The 24,313-nt window shown below is 36.9% G+C and overlaps 1 protein-coding gene across 1 annotated transcript in view; it reads left to right on the top strand.

Moving 5' to 3' along the window:
• Positions 1-22,716, top strand: part of hsd17b2 (hydroxysteroid (17-beta) dehydrogenase 2) — a 34,886-nt gene extending 12,170 nt beyond the window's left edge. The window contains exons 2-5 of the mRNA XM_002934950.4: positions 622-834; positions 4,976-5,161; positions 20,492-20,629; positions 21,594-22,716. Coding sequence (XP_002934996.2) covers positions 622-834; positions 4,976-5,161; positions 20,492-20,629; positions 21,594-21,931 — 875 coding nt within the window. The 3' untranslated portion in view covers positions 21,932-22,716. The remainder of the gene's footprint in view (positions 1-621; positions 835-4,975; positions 5,162-20,491; positions 20,630-21,593) is intronic.
• Positions 22,717-24,313: the final 1,597 nt, after the last annotated feature.

The raw sequence follows: 24,313 nt of genomic DNA, 5'->3' as shown, positions 1-24,313 counted from the left end.
ATGGTATAAAATTCCAATATAAAAGGTTTTACTCAGTGACAAATGTTTATGGGAATTAATTGTATAATTTATTTTAATTAATGTAGTTTTCCACTTCTAAATTCAAATGCATAAATGCCAAGCAATGTGATTATACTATACTGAAACAGAAATGTCAATGTTTCTCTTCCTGATCAAAAAGTGAGTTTCTTTTTTAATTTTTACTATAAAAGGTTTTGCTGTGCTGATTTTGTGATTTATACAAATAATAAATCCCCATTCTGTTTCTTCTTCAGCCCAGTACATTCCATCACTCATTTATGTGCAGTCACTGACATGCAGACAAGATGTTGTTCACAGTTAGTACAAGTTAAAAACCACAAAGTAGGATTGAATGAGACTGGTGAATCGTAAATTAAAAGGATTACGACTGAATAAAACCTTCATTGTTTCACACTCCAGGCTACAAATATTTGGGTTTTTCCTTTTATTCTGTCTGATCTCAATGAATATATAATCAGTTTTGTCTTGTATAATTCTGCAATAACATTTTATCTTGACAGTAAATAGTTCTAAGCTTATCCTGAGGTTATATTTACTTTGGTTAGATTTTATTCTTGTGCTTCCATTCTCATTGTTTAGGGTGTGATTCTGGGTTTGGACACGCACTAGCTAAGCACCTGGATAAACTGGGTGTTCATGTCTTTGCTGGTGTTTTGGATAAGAAAGGGCCTGGTGCTGAAGAACTGAAAAGGGTTTGCTCAACACATCTTTGCCTAATCCAACTTAATATCACCAATTGTGAGGAGATAAGGAAGGCCTACAAGGAAATCAGCAGTTACATTCAAGATGCAGGTATTTATGCTTTATTTCCAAAGATCAGTTCAGACTGACTCTGCATGAATCTGTTAACAAATACCATTATTTGTGTAAGTATCAGCTACCTACATATTTTCTTGCTAAAGGTGACCTGTTGGTAGGGTTACCATCTCACCCCTTTAAAGTAGGACACATATTGTAGGACCATGCATGCTGCAAGCTGAATGCATGGATCAAGCATTTGTGTACAGGTATGGGACCTGTTATCCAGAATGCTTGGGACTGTAATTTGGATCGCCATACCTTGTCTGTTAAAAAATAATTTAAACATTAAATAAACCCAATAGGGTTGTTTTAACACCAATAAGGATTAATTATATCTTAGTTGGGATCAAGTACCAGGCACTGTTTTATTATTATCCAGAATGCCCAGGGTTTTCTGGTTAAGGGATTTTCTGTAATCATTTAAATATTGAATAAACCCAATAGGCTTGTATTGCATACAATAAGGATTAATTATATCTTACTTGGAACCAAGTACAAGGTAATGTTTTATTACAGAGAAAAAGCAAATCATTTTTAAAAATTAGAATTATTTGCTTATAATTGAGTCCTTTTGTAATTCTGAACTTTCTGGATAACACGTTTCCAGATAAGGGATCCCATTCCTGTACAGAGAAAAACAAAATATATTTAAAAATGTTGGATTTTTTTATTAAAATGTATGTCTATGGGAGATGACCTTCCTGTAATTTGGAGCTTTCTGGATAATACCTGTACACAGGCCCAGATTTGTGGCAAGGCCACAAAGGCCCAGGCCTAGGGCGGCACACATTTAGGCATTTTGCTCCCATATGGAGCAATGGGGACTTCTCCTCACTGTTCCGTATGGGAGTTTAAATGCACACCCATGCGCACTTGTGTCTGCGCAGCGCGGCAGGGGGGTAGGGCGGGGGGGGGGCGCAAATGTGGGGCGGCCTAGGGGCAGCCGGATTTGAAATCTGGCGCTGCCTGTACAGTCATGCATGCCTGCTGATTGGTTGCTGTTAGTGATAAGAAGTGTAGCAAATTTTGCACCCAATATTACATAACCCCCTAAATGTCTTATTTTAAAGGGGTGAGATGGTTATCCTATCTGTCAGTGGTATAAGGTGTATCCAATTTTCATAAATGGTTTAAAATGGGGTTTATAATTTACTGTTCAAAATATAAATGGTTTGTGCTTCCTCTGCCTAACAATTTTTATAAAACAGTGGCAGTTCCCCTTTAATTAAAAGACTAATGAAAAGCAACTGGCACTTATTATAAAGATCCCATATGTGCACAGGAAATAATTCAATACTCAATAAAGTAGAACACATCAATAGGCTATTTACCTCTATTATGGGACAGTGGCCAACAGATGTGTAATGTTGTGCTCATCGCCATGCTAATTGTTCGGTGATTAAAAGATCAATCATATGCCCTGAAAGATAATCGGTTCCTGATGCTTTGTTATGCTCAAGGAATAATACACAGATATAACATATGCTTGGGATTTTTTTCTTTCATTATAAGCATCACAACAATTTGCCCATCTTTTTAGCAAGTATTTGTAAACCAGCATTTAACATATCAATACACATTCTCACACCCATTTTTTAGAATTTTTAAAATAGTTTCTTTTAGTAAAGTCCTGTGGTATTTGCTCTATTATATGCCAATAAACATAGATGATTAACAGTTTAGTTTGTAATGCTGTATACAGTGGGTGCTAATAACTTTTGCAATAAATGAACCCTTTAGAGAACATACTGGTATGACAGAGAACAGGAGACTTGTAGTTAAACACTTAGGGGCACATTTACTAACCCACGAACGGGCCGAATGTGTCCGATTGCGTTTTTTTCGTAATGATCGGTAATTTTGCGATTTTTTCTTATTTTTTGCGATTTTTCGGTGTCTTTACGATTTTTGCGTAAAAACGCAAGTTTTTCGTAGCCATTACGAAAGTTGCGCAAAGTCGCGATTTTTTCGTAGCGTTAAAACTTGCGCGAAACGTCGCGCCCTATAAGTTTTAACGCTACGAAAAAGGCGCGACTTTGCACGCAAGTGTTAACGCTACGAAAAAATCGCGACTTTGCTCAACTTTCGTAATGGCTACGAAAAACTCGCGTCTTTTCGCAAAAATCGTACAGACGCCGAAAAAATCGCAAAAAATACGAAAAAATCGCAAAATTACCGAAAAAGTCGCAAAATGTTCGTTTCCAATCGGAATTTTTCCAATTCGGATTTGAAATCGTGTCTTAGTAAATCAGCCCCCTAGAGAAGCATTAACACACAATCTTGCAGGTGAACAGATTATTCAGTCACTAGCACAGCTTCTTCAGGATCAGTTGTTAACACAAGTTCCTACAATACTAATAATATCAAACAGTACAAGGATTACCAGGCTGCTTGGTTTTTTCTCTCCCTCTTCCTTTAGGTCAAGTGGTTCTGTGGCTGCCAGGTATCTGGCAATGGAGACAGCTTGATTAGGGATGCCTTCTATGCAGCATCAGAATCTATCTATCCCTAGCTCCCTATAGGCTGGGTCCCTGGCTGACGAGGCACCACCCTTTCTTACTATTGTTGGAGCCTCGGTTGCTCAGCTAGCTGGTCTGTCACTATCTCTCATCACATACAGTGAACACCAAAGATCAGACCTACCACTAGCCAACCCAACACCTTGCTCACCTTAGTACTGCTCTGAGGAGGCTGACCTTAGGCTTCTTAGGTCATCATCCAATCTTATTACCTTTACATCAGTCAAAAAGGAAGTGTTGCACTAATCCTCCCCTTATAATCCCTCTTGTGTGCCACAGAAGAGAATCTCATATATATATTTATTAAAGAATATATGCTCATTCAACTGTGCATGCTCAAGCAGGTTAGGTGTTGGCAGTGAGACCTGAAGAGTCTTCAGTCAGTATATCTGTCATCAGTTATCAAAGGCCAAGGTGTTTTGATAGTATCCTTTTTCAGATCACTTGTTTATTTCATATACATTCAAGTGCATTGGTTTGCTTATGAATAGGTATGGGATCCCTTATCCAGAAAGCTCAGAATTACAGCACTTTTACAGCACCTATAGAATCAATTTTAAACAAATAATCCTAATTTTGAAAAATGATTCCCTTTTTCTCTAAAATAACAGTACCTTCTACTTGATCCAAACCATCCTTTTGAGTTTATTTGTTTATGTTTAAATTATATTTAGCAAACTTAAGGAATGATGATCCAAATTACCGGAAGATTCCAGGTTCCAAGCATTCCAGATAATAGATCCTATACCTTACAAATGGTCAGTAGTGCCATGTAGTTTCCTGAGACTGGGCATCCTAATGATAAATGTTTTACCCACCAAAATATGACTATGATTTCTAGAAGTTTGTTTTTAAGAATATATGGCTAGATATGCTCAGATTAAACTTTTAAACTGTTCCAAAAGCCATAAACGTACCAACAGTTATATCTATACCAGCTGTATAAAGAACACCTGTGTTTCAGAAGTGCTAATAACCTTTATGAAAACACACTCCCTTTTTACTGTAGGCTTTGCCAAGCAGAACTTAAGGTTATAAAAGTAATAAAGACACATAAAAAGGTAATTTGCTTAGTATTGGAGGGGAGAGGTTTTCATCAATAAACATTGGTAGATTTGCCCATTCATGCCTGTATTTCTGACAATAGAGTGACAAATATAACAAGAGTACTTCTGCTACAAAAAAAACATATTTAAAAATACATTATGTGTGTGTATGTATGCATAACATTTCTTTTTTACCCTCTGATCCTATGAGTTTTATAAATAATGGTCATCACTAATTTACTTGTTACATGTGCAAAACAGTGCACGCAGTTTACAGGCTCCTGTACATTAGTCTGTAACAGTTCTATTACTATTACAGAAGTGCAACACCTAGCTATTATATATGGTTATTATATAATATGGTTATTATTTCAGTAGCCGCTGCTATAGTGTAATTCTTATAAACTAGCATCTCTAAACTAAACCAACAAACTGGCCATCAAATGATTTGTGCTTTTGCCAATGATTAACATACTTTATACCCCATTTCTCAGTACTGTCTTATATGAACATTGTTAAATAGATGATAAAATGAATAATAAATCCATACATATCTGTGTTTTTCAGGATTATGGGGCATTGTGCACAATGCTGGGGTACTTGGCTATGTGGCTGATGGAGAACTAATTCCTTTCAGTGTATATAGGCAATGCATGGAAGTAAATTTCCTTGGTGCAGTTCAGGTTACTCAAATATTTGCTCCATTGCTGCGGAAATCCAAGGGAAGGCTAGTTAGCATCTCCAGCATGGGAGGTAAGATTTATAAGCTGATAACAAACATACGTCACTGCTGCATTCTGCTAATGCTCTTTGCCATTTTTCTTAGCTTTAGTTTGACAGCGGGCTTCTGAAACTGATTTGTTATAATGTTTCCATTTTTTTACTTAGTGGAAAGCAATTGCTGTTGCAGTAACTGATGGCTGTATATCAATGCGCAGAGGTGCTGGGCTACATTTGTAGCTATATACAAATCTCCTATAATGCTCCAAAGCCTGGGGGTAGAGATGGGGCAGCAATTGCCATTCTTTATGGTGCCAGTAGATTTTAATTCATAAGCAAATACACCTGTGAATGTGTTCCTCTCCAACTTACATTTTCAAATGCCAATTTTTTTCTAAAACCACAAAATATCTTAAAATTGTCTCACAGTAAAATCACAAAAACAATTCCTACACGTTAGCCCTATTCATGAGATTTTTAAGTACTCTGCATTCATACTAACCTACTGGGATGTGACCAAAGCCCTGTTAATTTTTAAGAATGAAGCCAACCCAGAGCCAGAGGAAATCCCTATGGAGTACCTTTGTGTGGCCCCTAAAGGGAAAAGAGATTGTTTTTACAAAATATAGGGTTTACCTGTAAGAACCCAGAGACCACACTGAAGATGTTGCTACCTATAGTAGGACACCAATAGCAAACATGGGCAGCAATTAGATAGGCAGAACAATACAAAAAGGTACCATTAAAGGGGACCTGTCACCCAGACATAAAAAGCTGTATAATCAAAGTCCTTTAAAAATTAAACATAAAACCCAAATTAATATTTTTATTAACGCATCCATACCCATTATAAAGGCATTTAAATATTCCAGCTGTTAATCATATATTGACTGCCCCCCCTCTATGCCTTAGGCATAGAGGCAGGGAAGAAAATAACTTTCCATTCTGCTTGCTGTGATTGAGTAATTCCAAGACTGAAGGAAAATAATGAAATTGATGTTTATTTTGCTTAAATAACATGATAGACTAAATTTGGGATTACTTCTTAGGGTGACAGGTCCTCTTTAAATGTAGAATATAAAACAGAAAGGGTTAAATGTAGGCAGTATACTAAGATAGTATTTGTGTATAATAGAAACACAGAATAATTGCACATGCACTGAAACCAATAAATGGTTATTTTGCACCACTGTGTAAGTATATAAGTAGATGATATTTGTAAGTGGATATATCTAAGTGGAAAGACTAGGGATGCACAAAGTACAGGATTTGGTTTGGGATTCAGCCTTTTTCAGCAGGATTCAGCCAAATCCAACTGCCTATCTGAACTGAATCCAAGTCCTTAAAATCATGTGACATGAATATGGTTGTCTTTAGCCCCTGTGTGACCTAATATGAATATGAAAATTAGGATCATTTCAGGATTTGGCCGAATCTTTCCTGCAGGATTCAGAGTTTGGGCGAATCCCAAAATAGCGAATTCGATACATCCCAAGGAAGGACAAAGAGGAAGAGAATGCTTTGTCATGACAAATACCCTTTTGTATGATTCAAAACTATACAAAAATGTCTTTTTGTAATAATTCTTAAATACAACTGTCAGTACTGCAGTCTGTCTGAAATCCAGCACAGGCCAGTCAATGGGTAACTATACTTATTTATACTTTATATAGTTGCCTTTGTTGTACAATTGGGGTATAGAGACATAAGACTTAAGGTCCCCATACACTGGCCGACTATAGCTGCCGATATCGGTCCCTCGGACCGATTCGGCAGCTAATCGGCCCGTGTATGGGGAGAGCAGAGCGGCCTGGCCGACCGATATCTGGCCTGAAATTGGCCAGATCTCGATCGGCCAGGTTAGAAAATCTGGTTGGATCGGGGACCGCATCGGCTCGTTGATGCGGTCCCCGATCCGACTGCCCCATTGCCGCCCACATAATCCGATCGTTTGGCCCCAGGGCCAAACGATCGGATTATTTTTTTTTTTACCTAAATGCTCCCCGATATCGCCCACCCATAGGTGGGGATATCGGGGGAAGATCCGCTCGCTTGGCGACATCGCCAAGCGAGCGGATCTGCTCGTGTATGGCCACCTTAAGGGACTCTATTGTCAGAGTGTGAAAGTTTTTTTGTTTTTCATTTGGATTGTTTCTCTACTGATATGACGTTCACTGGGAGGCAATAAAGACTGACAGCATATTCAAATCAAACACACAGCTGCAGCCTTATTATAGCGCTCAGTCCTCTAGGGCTGTAATCATAGCAGTGTTTGGACGAAGTTAGTTATGTATAAAAACATAAAAGGATGTATCAGAGTTTTAAAGCAAAGGACTGCATATTGCTATTAATTAATGGACTCATTAATTTGTCAAAATTTACTTGCTGTGGCCAGGTAATTAGCATTTTGATTACTTAATGAGTTCTGTATATGATTTCAATTTAACATGCATAAATATCTCATTTACATACAGAATTACACATTTATGAGATGTTGCTAAATAGTACAAATTATGCGTTTCTCTTGTTCATTTTTTTCTTTTGAAGTTTGGGGCAGAATAGTCTTTATCTAAATCTGCCAGTTACCATGAAATTAGGAAATATTACATAGTTTAAATATAGATGAATATATCATATATATCTCCCAAGTGCACCAGTACTAAATATATAGATAGATATGGAGATTCCTGAACTGTACAGCTCAAAAAACATTGCAGTACAGGTATGGGATCCCTTATCTGGAAACCCGATATCCAGAAAGCTCCAAATTATGGAAAGCTTGTCTCCCATAGACCCCATTTTAATCAAATAATTCCGATTTTTAAAATTGATTTCCTTTTTCTCTGTAAAAATAAGTGCTTTGGATTTGATCCCAACTAAGATATAATTAATACTTACTGGATGCAAAATAATCCTATTGGGTTTACTTAATGTTTTATTGATTTTTTTAGTAGACATAAGGTATGGAGATCCAAATTATGGAAAGATCCCTTATCCGGAATACCCTTGGTCCTGAGCATTCTGGATAACGGGTCCTATATGAATTCTACATATCCTGAAATACATATTAAAAATTGAAAATTGAGTACATGGAAATGTTGTAAATGTGAATTTTAAATCTTCCCTGAGCAGGAGATACCCCAAATTTATAGGCAGCTTAATCAAGCAGCCACTAATCACAACAATCCGTTATTACAAGTACAAAGGAGAAAGCCACCTTGTGAGAACACTGGCGTAGAAGCTGAATAGACAATATTATAATATAAATGGTAGGCAGTGCCACACATGAAATGTTTGTTTGATGCATAATTTTTTTTTCAATTTTTTTTCATTTAAAATTAAAAAACAAAAAAACTACTATACCAAAAGTACAGAGGTACTCCATAGTCCCTGAGTAGTGATGCATTTACACCTCTCATCAAACCACACATTTCTGGCAAAGTGACAGGTACCAAGCCCCCTTATGATAATGTAGGTTTGTCTTTATCCCTCCCCTTCCGGAGTATGCTAACCACTGCAAAACTACATTTCCCAGGAGCCTCTGTGGGATTATATAGTTTCAGTATTGAAATATCAAATAAACTATTACTTAGTATACTCTAACAAAGTATAAGCTGCCAAATATATTATGATATATATTTTTATAGATGTTAAATTCAAATTTTTAATATTGTATAAAAAATGTAAGAAAATTATATAATTATATGTGTTTTTAAATCATTTTTTAATGTAGAAGTAACAAATATATGATGTGAGTTAATAATTTCATTTGAACTACAAACTGTCAATTATTTTCTTAATATTTAGAATAATTTAATTCAATTAATAATATATTCTCCTGCCTAAAGTAAAGAAATGCAAGTGTAATCTTGTAAGTTCAAACAAGGGCACATTTGTTCAGCAAAAAAATCTCTATCTCAGATGTCCTTATCACAAACACACAAACACACTCCGCCTACAGTCAGCTCGAATTAACCACCCCTCCCTACTAGCATACAATTATGCTGATCTTTGGATAAAAGTGTATAAACCTATAAATCATTGGGTACCATTTAGAACACATTACATATTGATGTCATATCATTTCTTTAATATAACAAATACAAACACAATTAAAAATATACATAAAAACAAATATGCTTTGTGCTAAGAATTTAGTGTGGCTTTGTGGATCATTTGGGTATATGTGTACTTGAAATGCTAGGGCCTATTTTGAATTCCAGTCCATGTCTGTACTTAGCATAGTATATAGTAGAAAGTATAAATTGTCAGATAAACACTATATCATCACATTTTAATAGAGTAACAATTTCAACAGATTAAACAAAGTAGTCATACCGCAACCTATATTTCCTATTACCTTTTGTTGTAATGAAAATGTACATTGTAGTAATAGATTATAAATGGAATCAGTAATTTTTAATACGTGAATACTTGCAAATAACAGTGTGGTTGTTTCAAGTTTCAAGTTTTATTGTCATATACAAATAACAATGAAGCATCATTACTGTAATGACATTTTTTTGACCCGTGTTCCTCCCAACTTCACATAGACATATTACATATTAAATATAATAAAAGTGAGCAATAAAGGTACAAGTATTTACTATAAAAAAATGCAATGAATTATTTGAAATTATATGGTTGTATAAGGTTACAAAGGTTACATAAACAGGCACTATTTGTTGTGCCTTTGGTGTTGATTAGTACCCCTGTGTTACTTGAATACTATGATTTAATTCAGTTAATAATATGACACAGGCCTAAACTAAAAAAAAAAGAATGCAAATGTAATGTATTCTTGCTCAGCCACTATCTCACGCATACTTATCACAAACACACGGTGGCTACACCCCACAGCTAGCTTTAATACCACTCCTTGACAACATACAGTACAATTATGCTGAGCTTTAGAAAAAGGGTATAAACCTACTGTATAAATCACTGGTTACTATTAGGAACTCTATCATAATAATGTAATATTTAATTGAAAAAGTCGAACTAGACTTAAAAATATACACAACAGCTTTAAATGTATGATGCTATAGATACAATATTTTATTTAAACTACATTACCCATAAGCCCCTGTTGAAGTACATTGCTTCAATGTAGAAATAGCAAATTGGATAACATTGTCAAGGGTTACTAAGTACAAGCGGCTAGATGTTAAATTCAAATTTTTAATATATTTAAAAGTTTTAATGAGAAACTAGACAATGTAATTATACTATTAATACTATTAGAAAGATCTAAAAAGTGCTTATGATAAAATGGAGTCAAACAAAATAATTGTCACATAGTAATTTAAGTTAATATTCCTAAATTACTAGTCATTGATTTGAAACTAACTTACGCTAGCATTGTTTAAATGTATGTGCGCTCCTCCCATTGTCAGAAAGTGCTATATAATGACCAACAACACTAAAGCTTATTACAGAGCTGGACAAAAGTGCTCTACACTAACTCTTGCTCTGTACTGTAACAAGTCAAGTCAAGTAGGTTTTATTGTCACTTCAACCATATACAGTACTGTACATAGTGAGACGAAACGGCATTCCTCCAGGCCCAAGATGCTACATACATGCAACCCATGAAAACATTTTACAACACAACATAAGTTTAACAGCATAAATTAAAAATTAAAAAAATTAAAAATATAGTGCAAATAACTGCAGCTTGCTAAGAGCAGTTCAGATAGATCAGGTGGATCAGGTGATTTACAATAAGTGATTGTGAATTGTCAGTTCAGACCTGATGTTGTTTAGATTGTCTAAATAATTTTAGTGTGTGACCAGTCCATTGAGTTGAGAACGCGGATGGCTTGTGGGTAAAAACTGTTACATAGTCTGGATGTGAGTGCCCGAATGCTACGGTATCTTTTTCCAGATGGCAGGAGGGTGAAGAGTGTGTGTGAGGGGTGTGACCGGTCAGCCACAATGCTGGTGGCTTTTCGGATGCAGGGTATGGTGTATGTCATCGATACAGGGGAGAGAGACACCGATGATCCTCTCAACTGTCCTCACTATCCGCTGTAGAGACTTCCGGTCTGATATGGCACAATTCCCAAACCAGACAGTGATGCAGCTGCACAGGATGCTTTCTATAGTTCCTCTGTAGAAGGTGGTGAGGATTGTTGGTGGGAGCTGGGCCTTCCTCAACCTTCTCAGGAAGAAAAGGCGTTGTTGAGCTTTCTTTTGCAGAGAGCTGGAGTTGAGGGACCAGGTGAGGTTCTCTTCCAGATGGACACCCAGAAATTTTATGCTTTTGACCATTTCCACAGAAGATCCATCGATACTGAGCGGAGAGTGGACACTCCGTGTCCTTCTGAAGTCAACAATCATCTCTTTTGTCTTGTCGACATTCAGTGACAGGTTGTTGTCTTTGCACCAGCTCGTTAGCCTCCTCACTTCCTCTCTATACGCTGACTCATCGTTCTTGCTGATGAGACCCACCACGGTCGTGTCATCAGAAAACTTAATAATATGATTTGAGCTGTGTGTCACTACACAATCATGAGTCAGTAGTGTGAACAACAGGGGACTGAGCACACAGCCCTGGGGGGCTCCAGTGCTCAGTGTGGTCGTATTGGAGGTATGATTCCCGAACCTCACTGCCTGAGGTCTCCCAGTCAGAAAGTTGAAGATCCAGTTACATAGGGAAGTGTTCAGGCCCAATAGGCTTAGTTTCCCGATCAGGTGCTGGGGGATGATTGTATTGAATGCAGAACTAAAATCTATGTACAGCATTCTAACGTAAGTGTGTATCAAGATGTGTCAGTACCAGATGAAGTGTGGTGGCAATGGCATCGTCCGTTGAATGATACGCAAACTATAGTGGGTCCAGTGTGGGTGGCAGCATGGACTTGATGTGTCTCATGACGAGCCGCTCGAAACACTTCATGATGATGGATGTGAGTGCAACAGGGCAGTAGTCATTTAGACAGGACACGGAAGACTTCTTCAGCACAGGGACAATGATGGAGGACTTGAAACATGTGGGAACGACGGCCCTACTCAGAGAGGTATTGAAGATGTCAGTGAGAACATCTGTCAACTGATCTGCACATTCTCTGAGCACTCTGCCTGGGATGTTGACAAGTGACCAATACCTTCTGGAATCAACATATCTTTGACTCCACACACAAAAATGTAATCAGTGAACAGCCTCTTTGAAATCCTTCAGTACCTGCCACTCTGGTTGTCCAAAGGTTAATAGTCAAGCCACCATACATGCACCGAATATCGTATGAAACAAGGCTAAAGGCTGCGGATATAAGGGGACTCGCGGATCGGCCAGGTTAAGCAAATCTACGTTCAGGGCTAGAATTTCTGTTGTTTCTACCTCCATATCTGACGATTCAGCCCTGAACGTCAGTGGTGGGTGGGAACGATCTTTTGTGCGACGAAAGATCGAAAATTGCTATGTGTATGGCCACCTTAAGGCTGCAGCATCCCCTTAAACATTTCCTCCTGTAACCCACTCGGCCCCCTCCCTCAGGAATTTGCTTTGACTTCTGGCTTGTGGGCATGCTCAGTTGTCCTAAGCTCAACTAAACACACCCTCCAGTCTAGCAGCCAGTGAAGAGATGGCATTGTTGGTTCCCATAGAAACTCAGCTCTAGCTGGCTGCTTTAATTTTTTTCTCATAGCTTTCTCTCCTGAGCTCAGCTCAAACAAAGCAGAACTTTTAGCAAAGACAGTTCTGCCTGTGTGAGCCTGCATTCTTGATAAAAAAATGTATACCGAATAAGGGTTTTTGTGTGTGTGTGTGTATGCTGCTTGCAGATTTAAATGTAACTGATTATGTATCAGAGGAAAAATGGCCACTGGATGAAAGCTGCTATTTGCTTTAGGAAAATGTGATGGTGCTGGCAAGCAGAGGGGATATATGCAGTACAGTCATTTTAGAACATATATATAACGGTATATACAGTAACCGCGAAACAGAGATTGTACAATCTTTCATAGAGGCACTGCATAGTGCTATAGAAAATTTGTTGGAGAGGGTTATTGCTGATATAGAACCTGGTGATTTTGTACAGCTGCGGCTTTACAGCAGTCATTGTTTGAGGCCGTTATTTTCAACAAGACAGGTCTGTCATGAGTTTAACGCTGCAGATTTTCTAAATGTTGTAGCAAATCTGTTGCACAGCAGTGCAGTGTGTTGTGGCAGTGAATGTTTAAAACTTGTTGTGACTGGTCCTGGAGAGGAAATCAGTTACTATGATTTTACCAGTCTATACCCCATACAAAGACATCCCATAGGACAGCCTACTATTTATGAAAAATAGAGGTGTGTCTATCATGATACAGTCATCTGTGTAAGTAAAGGTGCGTGGAATCCACCATTGGGTGAGGACTTGGGTGAATTAACAAGTGAGGTGCCAACTGGAACTCACATAACTGAATTTGTTTCTGCAGGGCCCAAAACTTACGGATGCAAATTGTCAAGTGGTAAAACCATTTTAAAAGTGATAGGTATAAGCCTAAGGGGCACATTTATCAAAGTACGATTGTTTCCGAATACAAAAATGTTTTATTTTTTTCAAGTTTTCGTACTGTGCATATTTTTTGCAACTTTTTTGTTAATTTGTGCAACTTTTTTGGATTCATTAAAGCTTTGTTATCGTGACTTTCCTTGGGCCAGGTTGGAGCTGCTGAGTGCCATTGAGTCCTATGGGAGGCTTCCAAAAACATGCACAGAAGGATCAAAGTCAGAAAGGTTTTCCCGCCATTTACGTTTGTTCGGATACGAAAATTTCATGACTTTTGGATTGCCAATACGATATTATTGCGACTATTACAATTTTTTCGTAAGCATATTCGTGACATTTTCGATCATCAGGAATTATCATATCCAATCCAAATTTTACCCACTTCGGGATTCAAACTCATACTTTGATGAATCTGCCCCTACATGTCACAAATTCACAATCCATTAATTTTGACAGTATTAAAGAACTAGTTTTGGATTACCCACACAATTCTGACTGTGAAACTCAACCGTATTTTAGTAGAACAGCCAGGAATTGTCAGAAATAAGAAATACTGGCAGATTGAAACACGAGCACTGTAAAAAAATCAGAAGTGTGTTTATACAAAGACACAACTGACATCTGACTTTACCACATTACCATTTGGTTACTAACAATATGGATACATGCAACACACATTCTCTTGCATCTTTGCAGGGCCTTCTAACTCTGCAAAGAGCTATTTTATAAAAAATACTTTTACAGTATTCTAATACACATTTGATGCATTAACCTGAAAATATAGTTTGGTTTTATTCATGTTGGCAGAAACTTTATGATGAGTTGTCAGTTATATTACAACATTAAATTAATTGAAGAATTACCTAGTACCTTTGTTGATGATTTATTTCCACCTGATAAGATTAATTTAGCAGTTGTTGATGGTTTGATGGAGAGTGCTAGTGAAAATATTAAAGTTGAAAAGGCATTCAACAAGTATGCTCACCACAGAAATCTCAGTATTATGTGTCTAGTACAAAATGTTTTTTGCGAAGGTAAAACCACTAAATACAGTATATGGTTTTGTTTAAAAATCCACATGACAAATTACAAATAACACTAGCTAGACAGATATAACCTGGTAAAGCACAATGCTTTTTAGAGGTTTTTGAAGAACCTAATGGTTATTTGCTACTGGATTTAAGAGCAAATACACCAGAGGAGCTACGTTTAAGAACAGAAACCACGTCAAAAAAGTATTCTAAAAAGTGCCACAAACATTAAGAAAGCTGTGTGATAAAAAATGTCCCATTGGTAAAAAGAAGCTACTGGTGAAGCAAGCAGGTAGTTTTATTGGATCTCTATTACGCTTTACGCTTCCCTTAAGGGCTGTGGCACACGGGGAGATTAGTCGCCGCGCGACAAATCTTCCTTGTCATGAACAACTAATCTCCCTGAAATGCCATCCCACTGGCTAGAATCGCCGGCGGGATGGCATACGCGGTGCAGTGATTTGCCGAACTTCCGCGACTTTGGCAAATCACGGTGCCGCGTATGCCATCCCAATGGCAATTTATATTCTAGCCGGTGGGATGGCATTTTGGGGAGATTAGTTGCCCGCGACAAGGGAGATTAATAGTAGATGGTGTCGGTGCGGAAAAACATATTTTAGCTCTCAAGTTTCCACTGCGAACAAGAGAGTAATGTCCACCAGGTTCCTGGCCAGGTTAAAGAGATTAAAGGCAAAAATTGCTCCCCCTGAAACCTTCATTGTCAACAAAAGCAATTAGGACAAATCTTGGTATATGACCAAGAAACAGGTTTTCATGGTTTGAGATCCTTGTTCCTGCTGGTATGCTGTAAACTTTCAGCGTATTTTGCATTAGATAGATAGCAGTGCTTGAGAAAGTCCTAATCTTACAGCCGGTGAAACTTGCACTCTTTTTACAAAAAGTGAAGCCAGTAGAATAACAATTTTATAAGGCTCAGGATCAAGCGGACTGAAAAGACTGACAATGGGATAGTTAATGACACGTGCATCAGCAGGGATAGGTGCATTGTCATGTTGAATGATCTTCATAGATCATAGTCTCGGTGGTATCTGAAAAAGGTCCAATTCAGATTTTGTACATTCTGGGGAACAAGCATGAATAAACAACATTGTAGAGCCTTGAGTATCTAGAAGATGTCGTCTGTAGATTGTGCTTTGCCTTTATGATTTTTTCTTCTTTTATGTGGTGGGTTTTTATTCTTGAAAGGTGGAAACACTGGTGGAAATTCTGTCCTAAAGTTTTTTACTCACATACACAATTCCTGATCCTTCTTGATGTGAACATATTTTATCAACAACAGCTATAGATACATGACCTACAATGTCCTTTGCAATGTTTTGTGCAGCTGTCTTAAAATGTGGTTTTACTAGTTCAAAACCACACTGTCGAATCGACATTGCAGGACCAAAGATTCCTCTATGTATTGGACCAATTCTGCAATCATGCATCAGTTCAGTACCGTGAAATCCATCTAGTCCTCGACCCGCTTGTAATTTATAATAATTAGTATAGACTGTGGGGTCTCCATAGATTCTTGTTGAATAAATTTTTAATTTAACCCGTCTCTACAGGGTCTGAAGTGTAGCCGTATGATGGTCTTTCCGTATTTAAATGACATGTTGCGGTTCTGGTCAGTTTTTATATCTATAGTAATAGTCAAAATTGTGCTTACAATTACAACTATATAATCAGGTTTGATATATTGTATAATGATTTCATTGTTTTTACCACTCAGTTGAACACTTCTGAGAAGCTGAACATATGAATTACCAAGTCGTTGATGCTGTACTATGTCTATATAAACATAAAAGTTGTATAGACCAAGGGGCACATTTACTAATCTACGAATGTCCGAAAAGCTTCCGAATGCGTTTTTTTCGTAATGATCGGTATTTTGCGATTTTTTCGTAAATTGTCGCGACTTTTTCGTAGCCGTTGCGACTTTTTCGTAGCCGTTACGACTTTTTCGTAGCCATTATGATTTGCGCAAATTGTCGCGACTATTTCGTAGCCGTCGCGCCGAGTACGAAAGTTTTGGATTCATTCAAGCTTCAGTATCGTGAATTTCCTTGGGCCAGGTTGGAGCTGCAGAGTGCCATTGAGTCCTATGGGAGACTTCCAAAATCAGTCTGAAAGGTTTGCCCGCCGTTTACGAGCGCTCTATACAAAAAAGTTGTGACAATATACGAGCAAGTCGTAACGGCTACGAAAAAGTTGCGACAATTCATGCAAGTCGTAACGGCTACGAAAAAGTCGCGATAACTCGCGCGAGTCGTAACGGCTACGAAAAAGTTGTGACAATTTACGAAAAAGCAGTGACGGCGACGAAATAATCGCAAAAAATACGAAAAAGTTGCAAAATGTTCGTTTCAAATCCGATTTTTTCCCATTCGGATTCGTGGATTAGTAAATCAGCTCCCTAGTCTAATGTCTGCTTGTAGTTGACCAGTGTTTGATTCAGCCATACTGTTTGAGTCAAGCCCTAAAATTTGTGCCAACTTGTTGCCAGGAATAAAACTGTAGGCTGAATCAACGACTTAAGCAGTTCACTCCATATCGTCATATCTAAGTTTGATATCCATAGGTGTTGATTTCACACTGTCTATTTAATCTGATTAATAACTTTTACAAGTTCATTTACTGTACTGTAGTAACCAGACTTGACATACATTTCTTTCAGTTGTAAACCACGCTTGCTGATTAAAGTTACGTTCTAATTCCTCAAAAGTATTCCATGTGTGGGGGGTATTGTATCTTTGTAAGTGCAACCTCGCAGACACTATGAAAAGAATGAAATGAATTTAGCCAATTTTTTTGTAAAACTTGAAATTTGATTGTCAGGGTAAATCTTAAAAGATGCGTTACTGGGAACTGTAATGTAAAATGGGTTTTCTTCCATAATTTAAATGTTTGTCAGTTGCTGGTCTTCAATCCAGCTTAACGTAGTAAAGTAGTTTCCCTTGATAACGTTCCTTTTTCAATATCTTTTCAATTCTGTAAACACGATATCAGTCCTCAGGAACTTTCACTATTTCTTCAGCATGGAAAGAACCCTTAATGACTTCACCAGTTAGATCTCTGTCTATAAAGTGGTTTCACACCCTTAGGGGCTGATTTACTAAGACACGATTTCGAATCCGAATTGGAAAAATTCCGATTGGAAACGAACATTTTGCGACTTTTTCATATTTTTTTTTTTTTCATATTTTTTCGGCGTCTTTACGATTTTTGCGAAAAATCGCGAGTTTTTCGTAGCCATTACGAAAGTTGCGCAAAGTCGCGATTTTTTTGTAGCGTTAACGCTTGCGCGCAAAGTCGCGCCTTTTTCGTAGCGTTAAAACTTAAAAGGCGCAACGTTTCGCGCAAGTTTTAACGCTACGAAAAAATCGCGACTTTGCGCAACTTTCGTAATGGCTACGAAAAACTCACGTTTTTTCGCAAAAATCGTAAAGACGCCGAAAAAAATCGCAAAAAATCGCAAAAAATCGCAAAATACCTATCATTACGAAAAAAACGCAATCGGACGCATTCGGCCCGTTCGTGGGTTAGTAAATGTGCCCCTTAGTATTAATGTCCAAACTCATAAAAATTTCATAAGTGTATGTCTGTTCATATCCCTTGCTAAATACATTTTTATACGCTGTTATTCTAACGTGATCACCTGGTTTTAGAGGCGGTTTAATTTTCGGGGGTTCTTGCATAATTTCCATACACACTCCACCATGTTTTTAATGAATTATATTTTGTCACAGCAATAGGCATACACTGGATAGTCTTATGATAAATATGATTATAACTGTAAAGTAGTTCTTATAAATATCGATATAATATTAGCTCATCACTATTTAGCAGTAAAATACAGCTCTTGTAAAATTCTGTTAATGGTTTCCTTTTTCTTCAATAGCTCTTGCTATCATCTATGTCACTTCAAAGGGGAGTGTACTAGCTTGTTAGCATTCTCCGGAAGAGGAGGGATAAAGACAAACCTACATTATCATAAGGGCATTTGGTACCTGTCACTTTGCCGGAAGTGGGAGGTTTAACGAGAGGTGTAAACGCATCACTACTTTCCTGAGCTCCTTCCTTTAAATGTGTTATGAATCATTGGACATTTCATCAGAGAGGGTGCATTGATATTTGTATTATAAAATGATGTAGCTCCTAGAGACTCAAAACTATCTGAAGTTATATATTTTCATTTCTGACATTGCAGTTGCTGGAAACAAGCTTTATGTATAGTCAATGTCTCTAAACAAACAAAGTCAAACATATTTGGAAAGCAAAAATACCAAATAGTTCCTAATGGAGATGTATGCTGTTACAGGCAAAACTAACAATATAAACCCTTGCCAAATGTATTGTTTTCACTGAAGACTTTCCAAAAAACTCAAAAGAGCAGCATCCTCCCCTAGTAGAAAAAAATGCACTAAACCTAGAAAATTATGCCTTTTTGAAAAGTACACATGCTAAAATTTGGGGTTTATTCCACTAATCTTCGTTTAAACCTTCACCTCATAACTTTCACTTTAAAACATCATATTTCCCCACATGCATTTAGATATAAAGATTCAACATCAAAATAAGAATCCAAGAGGGTTTTGTAATAAAAGGTAGTGAGTTTGTACAGGAGAAGTAACCTATAGCAACCTATCAGCAGGTAGCATTTACTGTTACTCCTGTTTAAAAGCAAACATCTTATTGGTTGCTATGGGTTACTGCTCCTGGCTAAACTTACTGCCTTTTATTACATATGGGAGCAATAATGCCTAATATACCAAAGTATGTGCCATTTAGAAACCACAAAAGTAACATAATGCATACGCATTTTCATGGCTGACACTTATGCAGTACTGCAAACACAACACACCGTCTGTATTGTATGTATTTAAAAGCCCTTTACAGTAAGTTGACCCTAGAAAACCATGTATTTTTAAAAAAGTACAAGAGTACATAAGTAAAAGAACGAATGAGTGCCTTTGTCTTAAAGGAACAGTAACACCAAAAAATGAAAGTGTATAAAAGTAACTAAAATATAATGTGCTGCTGCCCTGCACTGGTAAAAGTTGTGTGTTTACTTCAGAAAGTCTACTATAATTTATATAAATAAGCTGCTATGTAGCCATGGAGGCAGCCATTCAAAGGAGAAAAGGCACAGGCACATAGCAGATAACAGATAAAACACTATTGTATTCTACAGAGCTTATCTGTTATCTGCTATGTAACCTGTGCCTTTTCTCCTTTTTTCCAGCTTGAATGGCTGCCCCCGTGGCTACACAGCAGCTTATTATATAAATTATAGTAGTGTTACTGTAGCAAACACACCAGTTTTACCAGTGCAGGGCAACTGTGCATTATATTTTATCACTTTAAAGCTCTTTCATTTTTTGGTGTTACTGTTCCTTTAATACTTCATACTAATAAAACTTATGAAATGTTTGCATTTTTTAGAAAACTTCTAAAAATCAAATGTGTATGAATTCTACAAAGGTAACTATGCTTTTCTAGTACAAAACTGCAAATCTTTTCTTAATTTAATATTCCTTACGAAATTCCTGAAAATAGCGTGAAAGTTTGCAGTTTACAGCATGTTATCTCCCACATGTCCTTCGGTAAAAGATAAGTTGGGCCCTTTACTTATGTGTCGTATGATGTATAATTAGGGCTATATAAATAAAAACATGCATACATATGTTTAGCTGTTGATATACTCTGTACTTGGTTCTCCATTTTACATTAGATGAATAAAAACACACTGCTTTGTGCCCAGTGTTAATAAAAGGAACTCCATATATAAAGTGTTCTTGATTCTTTCAGACTGGAATTTTTTTTAACCTTAGGACACGTTCCGCTTAATGGGTTTGCAGCGTATGCCTCATCCAAAGCAGCTCTTTCAATGTTCTCTGCAGTGATGCGACAAGATCTCTCCAAATGGGGTGTAAAAGTTGCTGTTGTTTGCCCAAGTGGATTCAGAACAAGTAGGTTCACAAAGAACATAAACGAATAATTCAAAGCTTTGGTTACTATGATAGATGACTTTTCTTCATTCGCAATAGGAATTGTTTTATTATAAGGCATAATTTACAGTAATACTGTTTTTACTTTTTTTTTTTTAAAGATGATCACCTTCAATTTTACTTTTATTATGTTATAGATATACCTAGTCTAAATACTGTTACTGGCATGGACTACATTAGCCAAAAACTTTATTCCATTAAGTCCAGTTCTTTTTCTCTGTAAAAATAAAACAGTACAGGTATGGGATTCCTTATCCCATAACCCGTTATCCAGAAAGCTCTGAATTACGGAATGCCCATCTCCCATAGACTCCATTTTAATCAAATAATTCAGAATTTTAAAACTGATTTCCTTTTTCTGTAGTAATAAAACAGTACCTTGTAATTGATCCCAACTAAGATATAAATAATCCTTATTGGATGCAAAACAATACCATAGGGTTTAATTAATGTTTTATTGATTCTTTAGTAGACTTAAGGTATGGAGATCCAAATTACGGAAAGACCACTTATACGGAATACCCTTGGTCCCACGCATTCTGGATAAAGGGTCCTATACCTGTACCTTGTACTTGATCCCAACTAAGATATAATTAATCCTTATTGGAGGCAAAACAATTCTATTGGGTTTAATTAATGTTTAAATGATTTTTTTAGTAGATTTATGGTATTTTGATTCAAATTATGGAAAGACCCAATTATTATTTTGAATAGCAGATCCTATACTTTTATATCCTAGTTGGGTTCATGGTACAGATAAGAAGAAAGTAATTTATAAAAATGTGAATCATTTGATAAAAATTGAGCTGATGGAAGATGACTTTCCAGTAATTTTGAGCTTTCTGGATAATCGGTTTCTAGATATCAATCCCATAACTATAATAGTCTGTAAATGTACATTTGAGGCCTCTGATTTATTTTGCAGATATTTTTGGTTCTCAAAACCAAGTCATTTTGGATAATGTAATGCCAGATGTGAAAGAAGATTATGGTGAAGACTATATAGAAAACTTAAAGGGCCTTTACCATACATTGCACAAGTTTGGTTCTTCTGATCTCTCACCTGTCATGGAAGATGCGTGCCATGCTTTACTGGCTCAAACCCCAAATTTCTTATATACACCAGGAAGATTAGCTTACTTAATTCCATGTTTGTACTATTATTTTCCTCAGTGGATTTCTGATTGGATGGGGATGCAAGCCTTCCAGATATCCAGAAACATGCTTCCCAGGGCTTTAAGGAATAATAACAAGAGCATCTAGTAAGTAAAATTAGACAAAAAACCTCAACTTGAAATTGGACTATTTGAAGAATATTATGAATATGTACATTTTTTTTTCTTTCAAAATTTAAAGTTTGTTAACTTTGCTACAGGAACAAAAGTGATGTTATCCTTAACAAATGACTGGAATAATTATTTCTCTAGAGATCACTGTGATGGAGCTACATTGGGACCATTCATGGATCACACAACACTTTTTAATCAAAATGTTTTTTAAGTTGCAAGTTATATTATATATTAAGATCACACCCAAGTCTGTCAACTTTATTGCCAAATTAATAAATCCACCAAACATTTAACAAATTACCATATCAGTGTATGGTTTTGGATAGGTAATTAAAGTTTATTATTATAATGTGCTTTTGTAAAAATGTGGTGACCAAGCACAAGGCAGTCTATTAGTCTTAAACTAAAAAAAGTCATCATTTATATAGCGCAAGCAAATTATGCAGCACTTTACATTAAATTCTAACAAACAATATTTTAACAAACAAGGATATACAGAGTAACAATAGGATCAGAGGGCCCAACTCACAAGAGCTTACAATCTAAATGACTGAAGCCCATGGAGCCACAACTCTTGTTCTGCACCATCAGCCATACAGTTAATGCAGTGTCAGACTGGGCTAGCGGGACACCAGATAAATACCCGATGGGCCCCACTGACCCAGGCCCACTGTCTCGCCAAGACGTTCTTCTCTCCCCTAGCTGGAACCAATCACAGCACTTAATTAAGCTGGAGGGAAATACATGCTGCAATGCATATGCGGGGGAGGGGGGAGGGGGAGCGAGGGGGAGGGGGGGGCCCTTTAGTTTCGATTGGAGAGGCCCTCCCGGTGGGCCCCAGACATCCCAGTCCAGCCCTCGGTTAATGCAAGAAAAAAAATGTAATCAGTGCACTTCTTACTGTTTAGTGATGTGTAATTTGGCTGATCACATGTGACCAACACTAATGCAAAAGAATGATTGGCAAGGTTATTCCCCTTATGCCTTGTGTGGCCAGCACAGAGCGAATATCTGGTATCCAAGGGTTACTGCACTTGTAAATTAGCATGCCATTACAAGATAAATCCATGGTTACAAAGATCCTGACCACAAAATTGAGATATTATTTATAGCAATTGCATATTAAATTCATTATAATGGGATAGGAATGTTTTATGGCTGGCATTTAAAGTATCAAATTGTATTTTGTACAAATGTGAAGCACATGGAAAGGCTTCAGTGGGGAGGCCTAGTGTCCAAATTCTTCTATCTGTAATTAGTACCATTAGTGTAATGTCAGTAAATGTATTATGAATGCAGATTTCATTTAATACACTCGGCACATTTGGGAAATACATGCAGACTGTAGACATCTGGAATTATACAATGTACAAAGATAATTAAATATATATTCTGTATATACCACTATTCATTTTTCATTTATATTAGCTGTAACTCGGTGCTTCTTGGCATAAATATTATGATGGGCCATGAAAGAGTTAATGTAATGGGGTTTGCTGTAGCATTAACTGACCTTGGGTCTTAGGGCCAAAGTGTGGTGGAATTAAAAAATCCTGGGTGGTTGTTAATAACAGCACAGAAAATATACAATGATCTATAGTATATGCATATTGCACAGGTCTGAAACAAGAAGCAAAACATCCTCTCTAGAGATTTGTAGTTATAGATCACTGGAAAATGGCACAAATCCCTGATGAAAGAATACATCAAGATTTTAGGATACATCAGGAGGAGGTGATTACTAGCACATTTCCCTACTGTTCCTGCTCCTGAAGTAAATAATGGCTATTGTACAGGGAGCAATGTCCCCCTTTTTGTAAAACATAAGGATTAAATGTCACCGAGGATTTCCATGACCATATAAGACACAAAGCTACCAATATGTGCTTTTATACAGGTCAGAGGACTCCCAAAGAATGAGGACTTCCAACATTCTTTTTTTTACATTGGTGGGGGGATATATTTTTGTAATAAAACTCCAATAGGTTACCTAAATCAAAATGTAGATTAAGAACTACCATTCATATTATAAGATATAATGTACAGACAGGATTAAAAACTAATATTGGAAATCACTTTTAAGTTTAGTAATCTGTTTAACATTGTCTTGTAATGTAAATAATTTGCAGCACTGTAAAATGTAATTATATGTTTCTTGACAGGTGATTATTACTTGGAAACATGACTGCTGGTTGCCTGACATTTCTTGTATCTAGACTTTAACCCCACGTATTACTTTTGCTGTTACAAGCAATTACTCTTTTTTCCCATGCATAAACATTCAATATACACTTTTCAAAGGCTGTGTAAATACCAGTACTAATGTATGTCCAGGTTCAACTGTGTGGAAGACAGT

Source organism: Xenopus tropicalis, chromosome 4 (assembly GCF_000004195.4).
Source record: "Xenopus tropicalis strain Nigerian chromosome 4, UCB_Xtro_10.0, whole genome shotgun sequence".
Taxonomy (NCBI): Eukaryota; Metazoa; Chordata; class Amphibia; order Anura; family Pipidae; genus Xenopus; species Xenopus tropicalis.
Note: the sequence above shows the minus strand (reverse complement) of the source record. Positions and strands in the feature narration are given on the sequence as shown.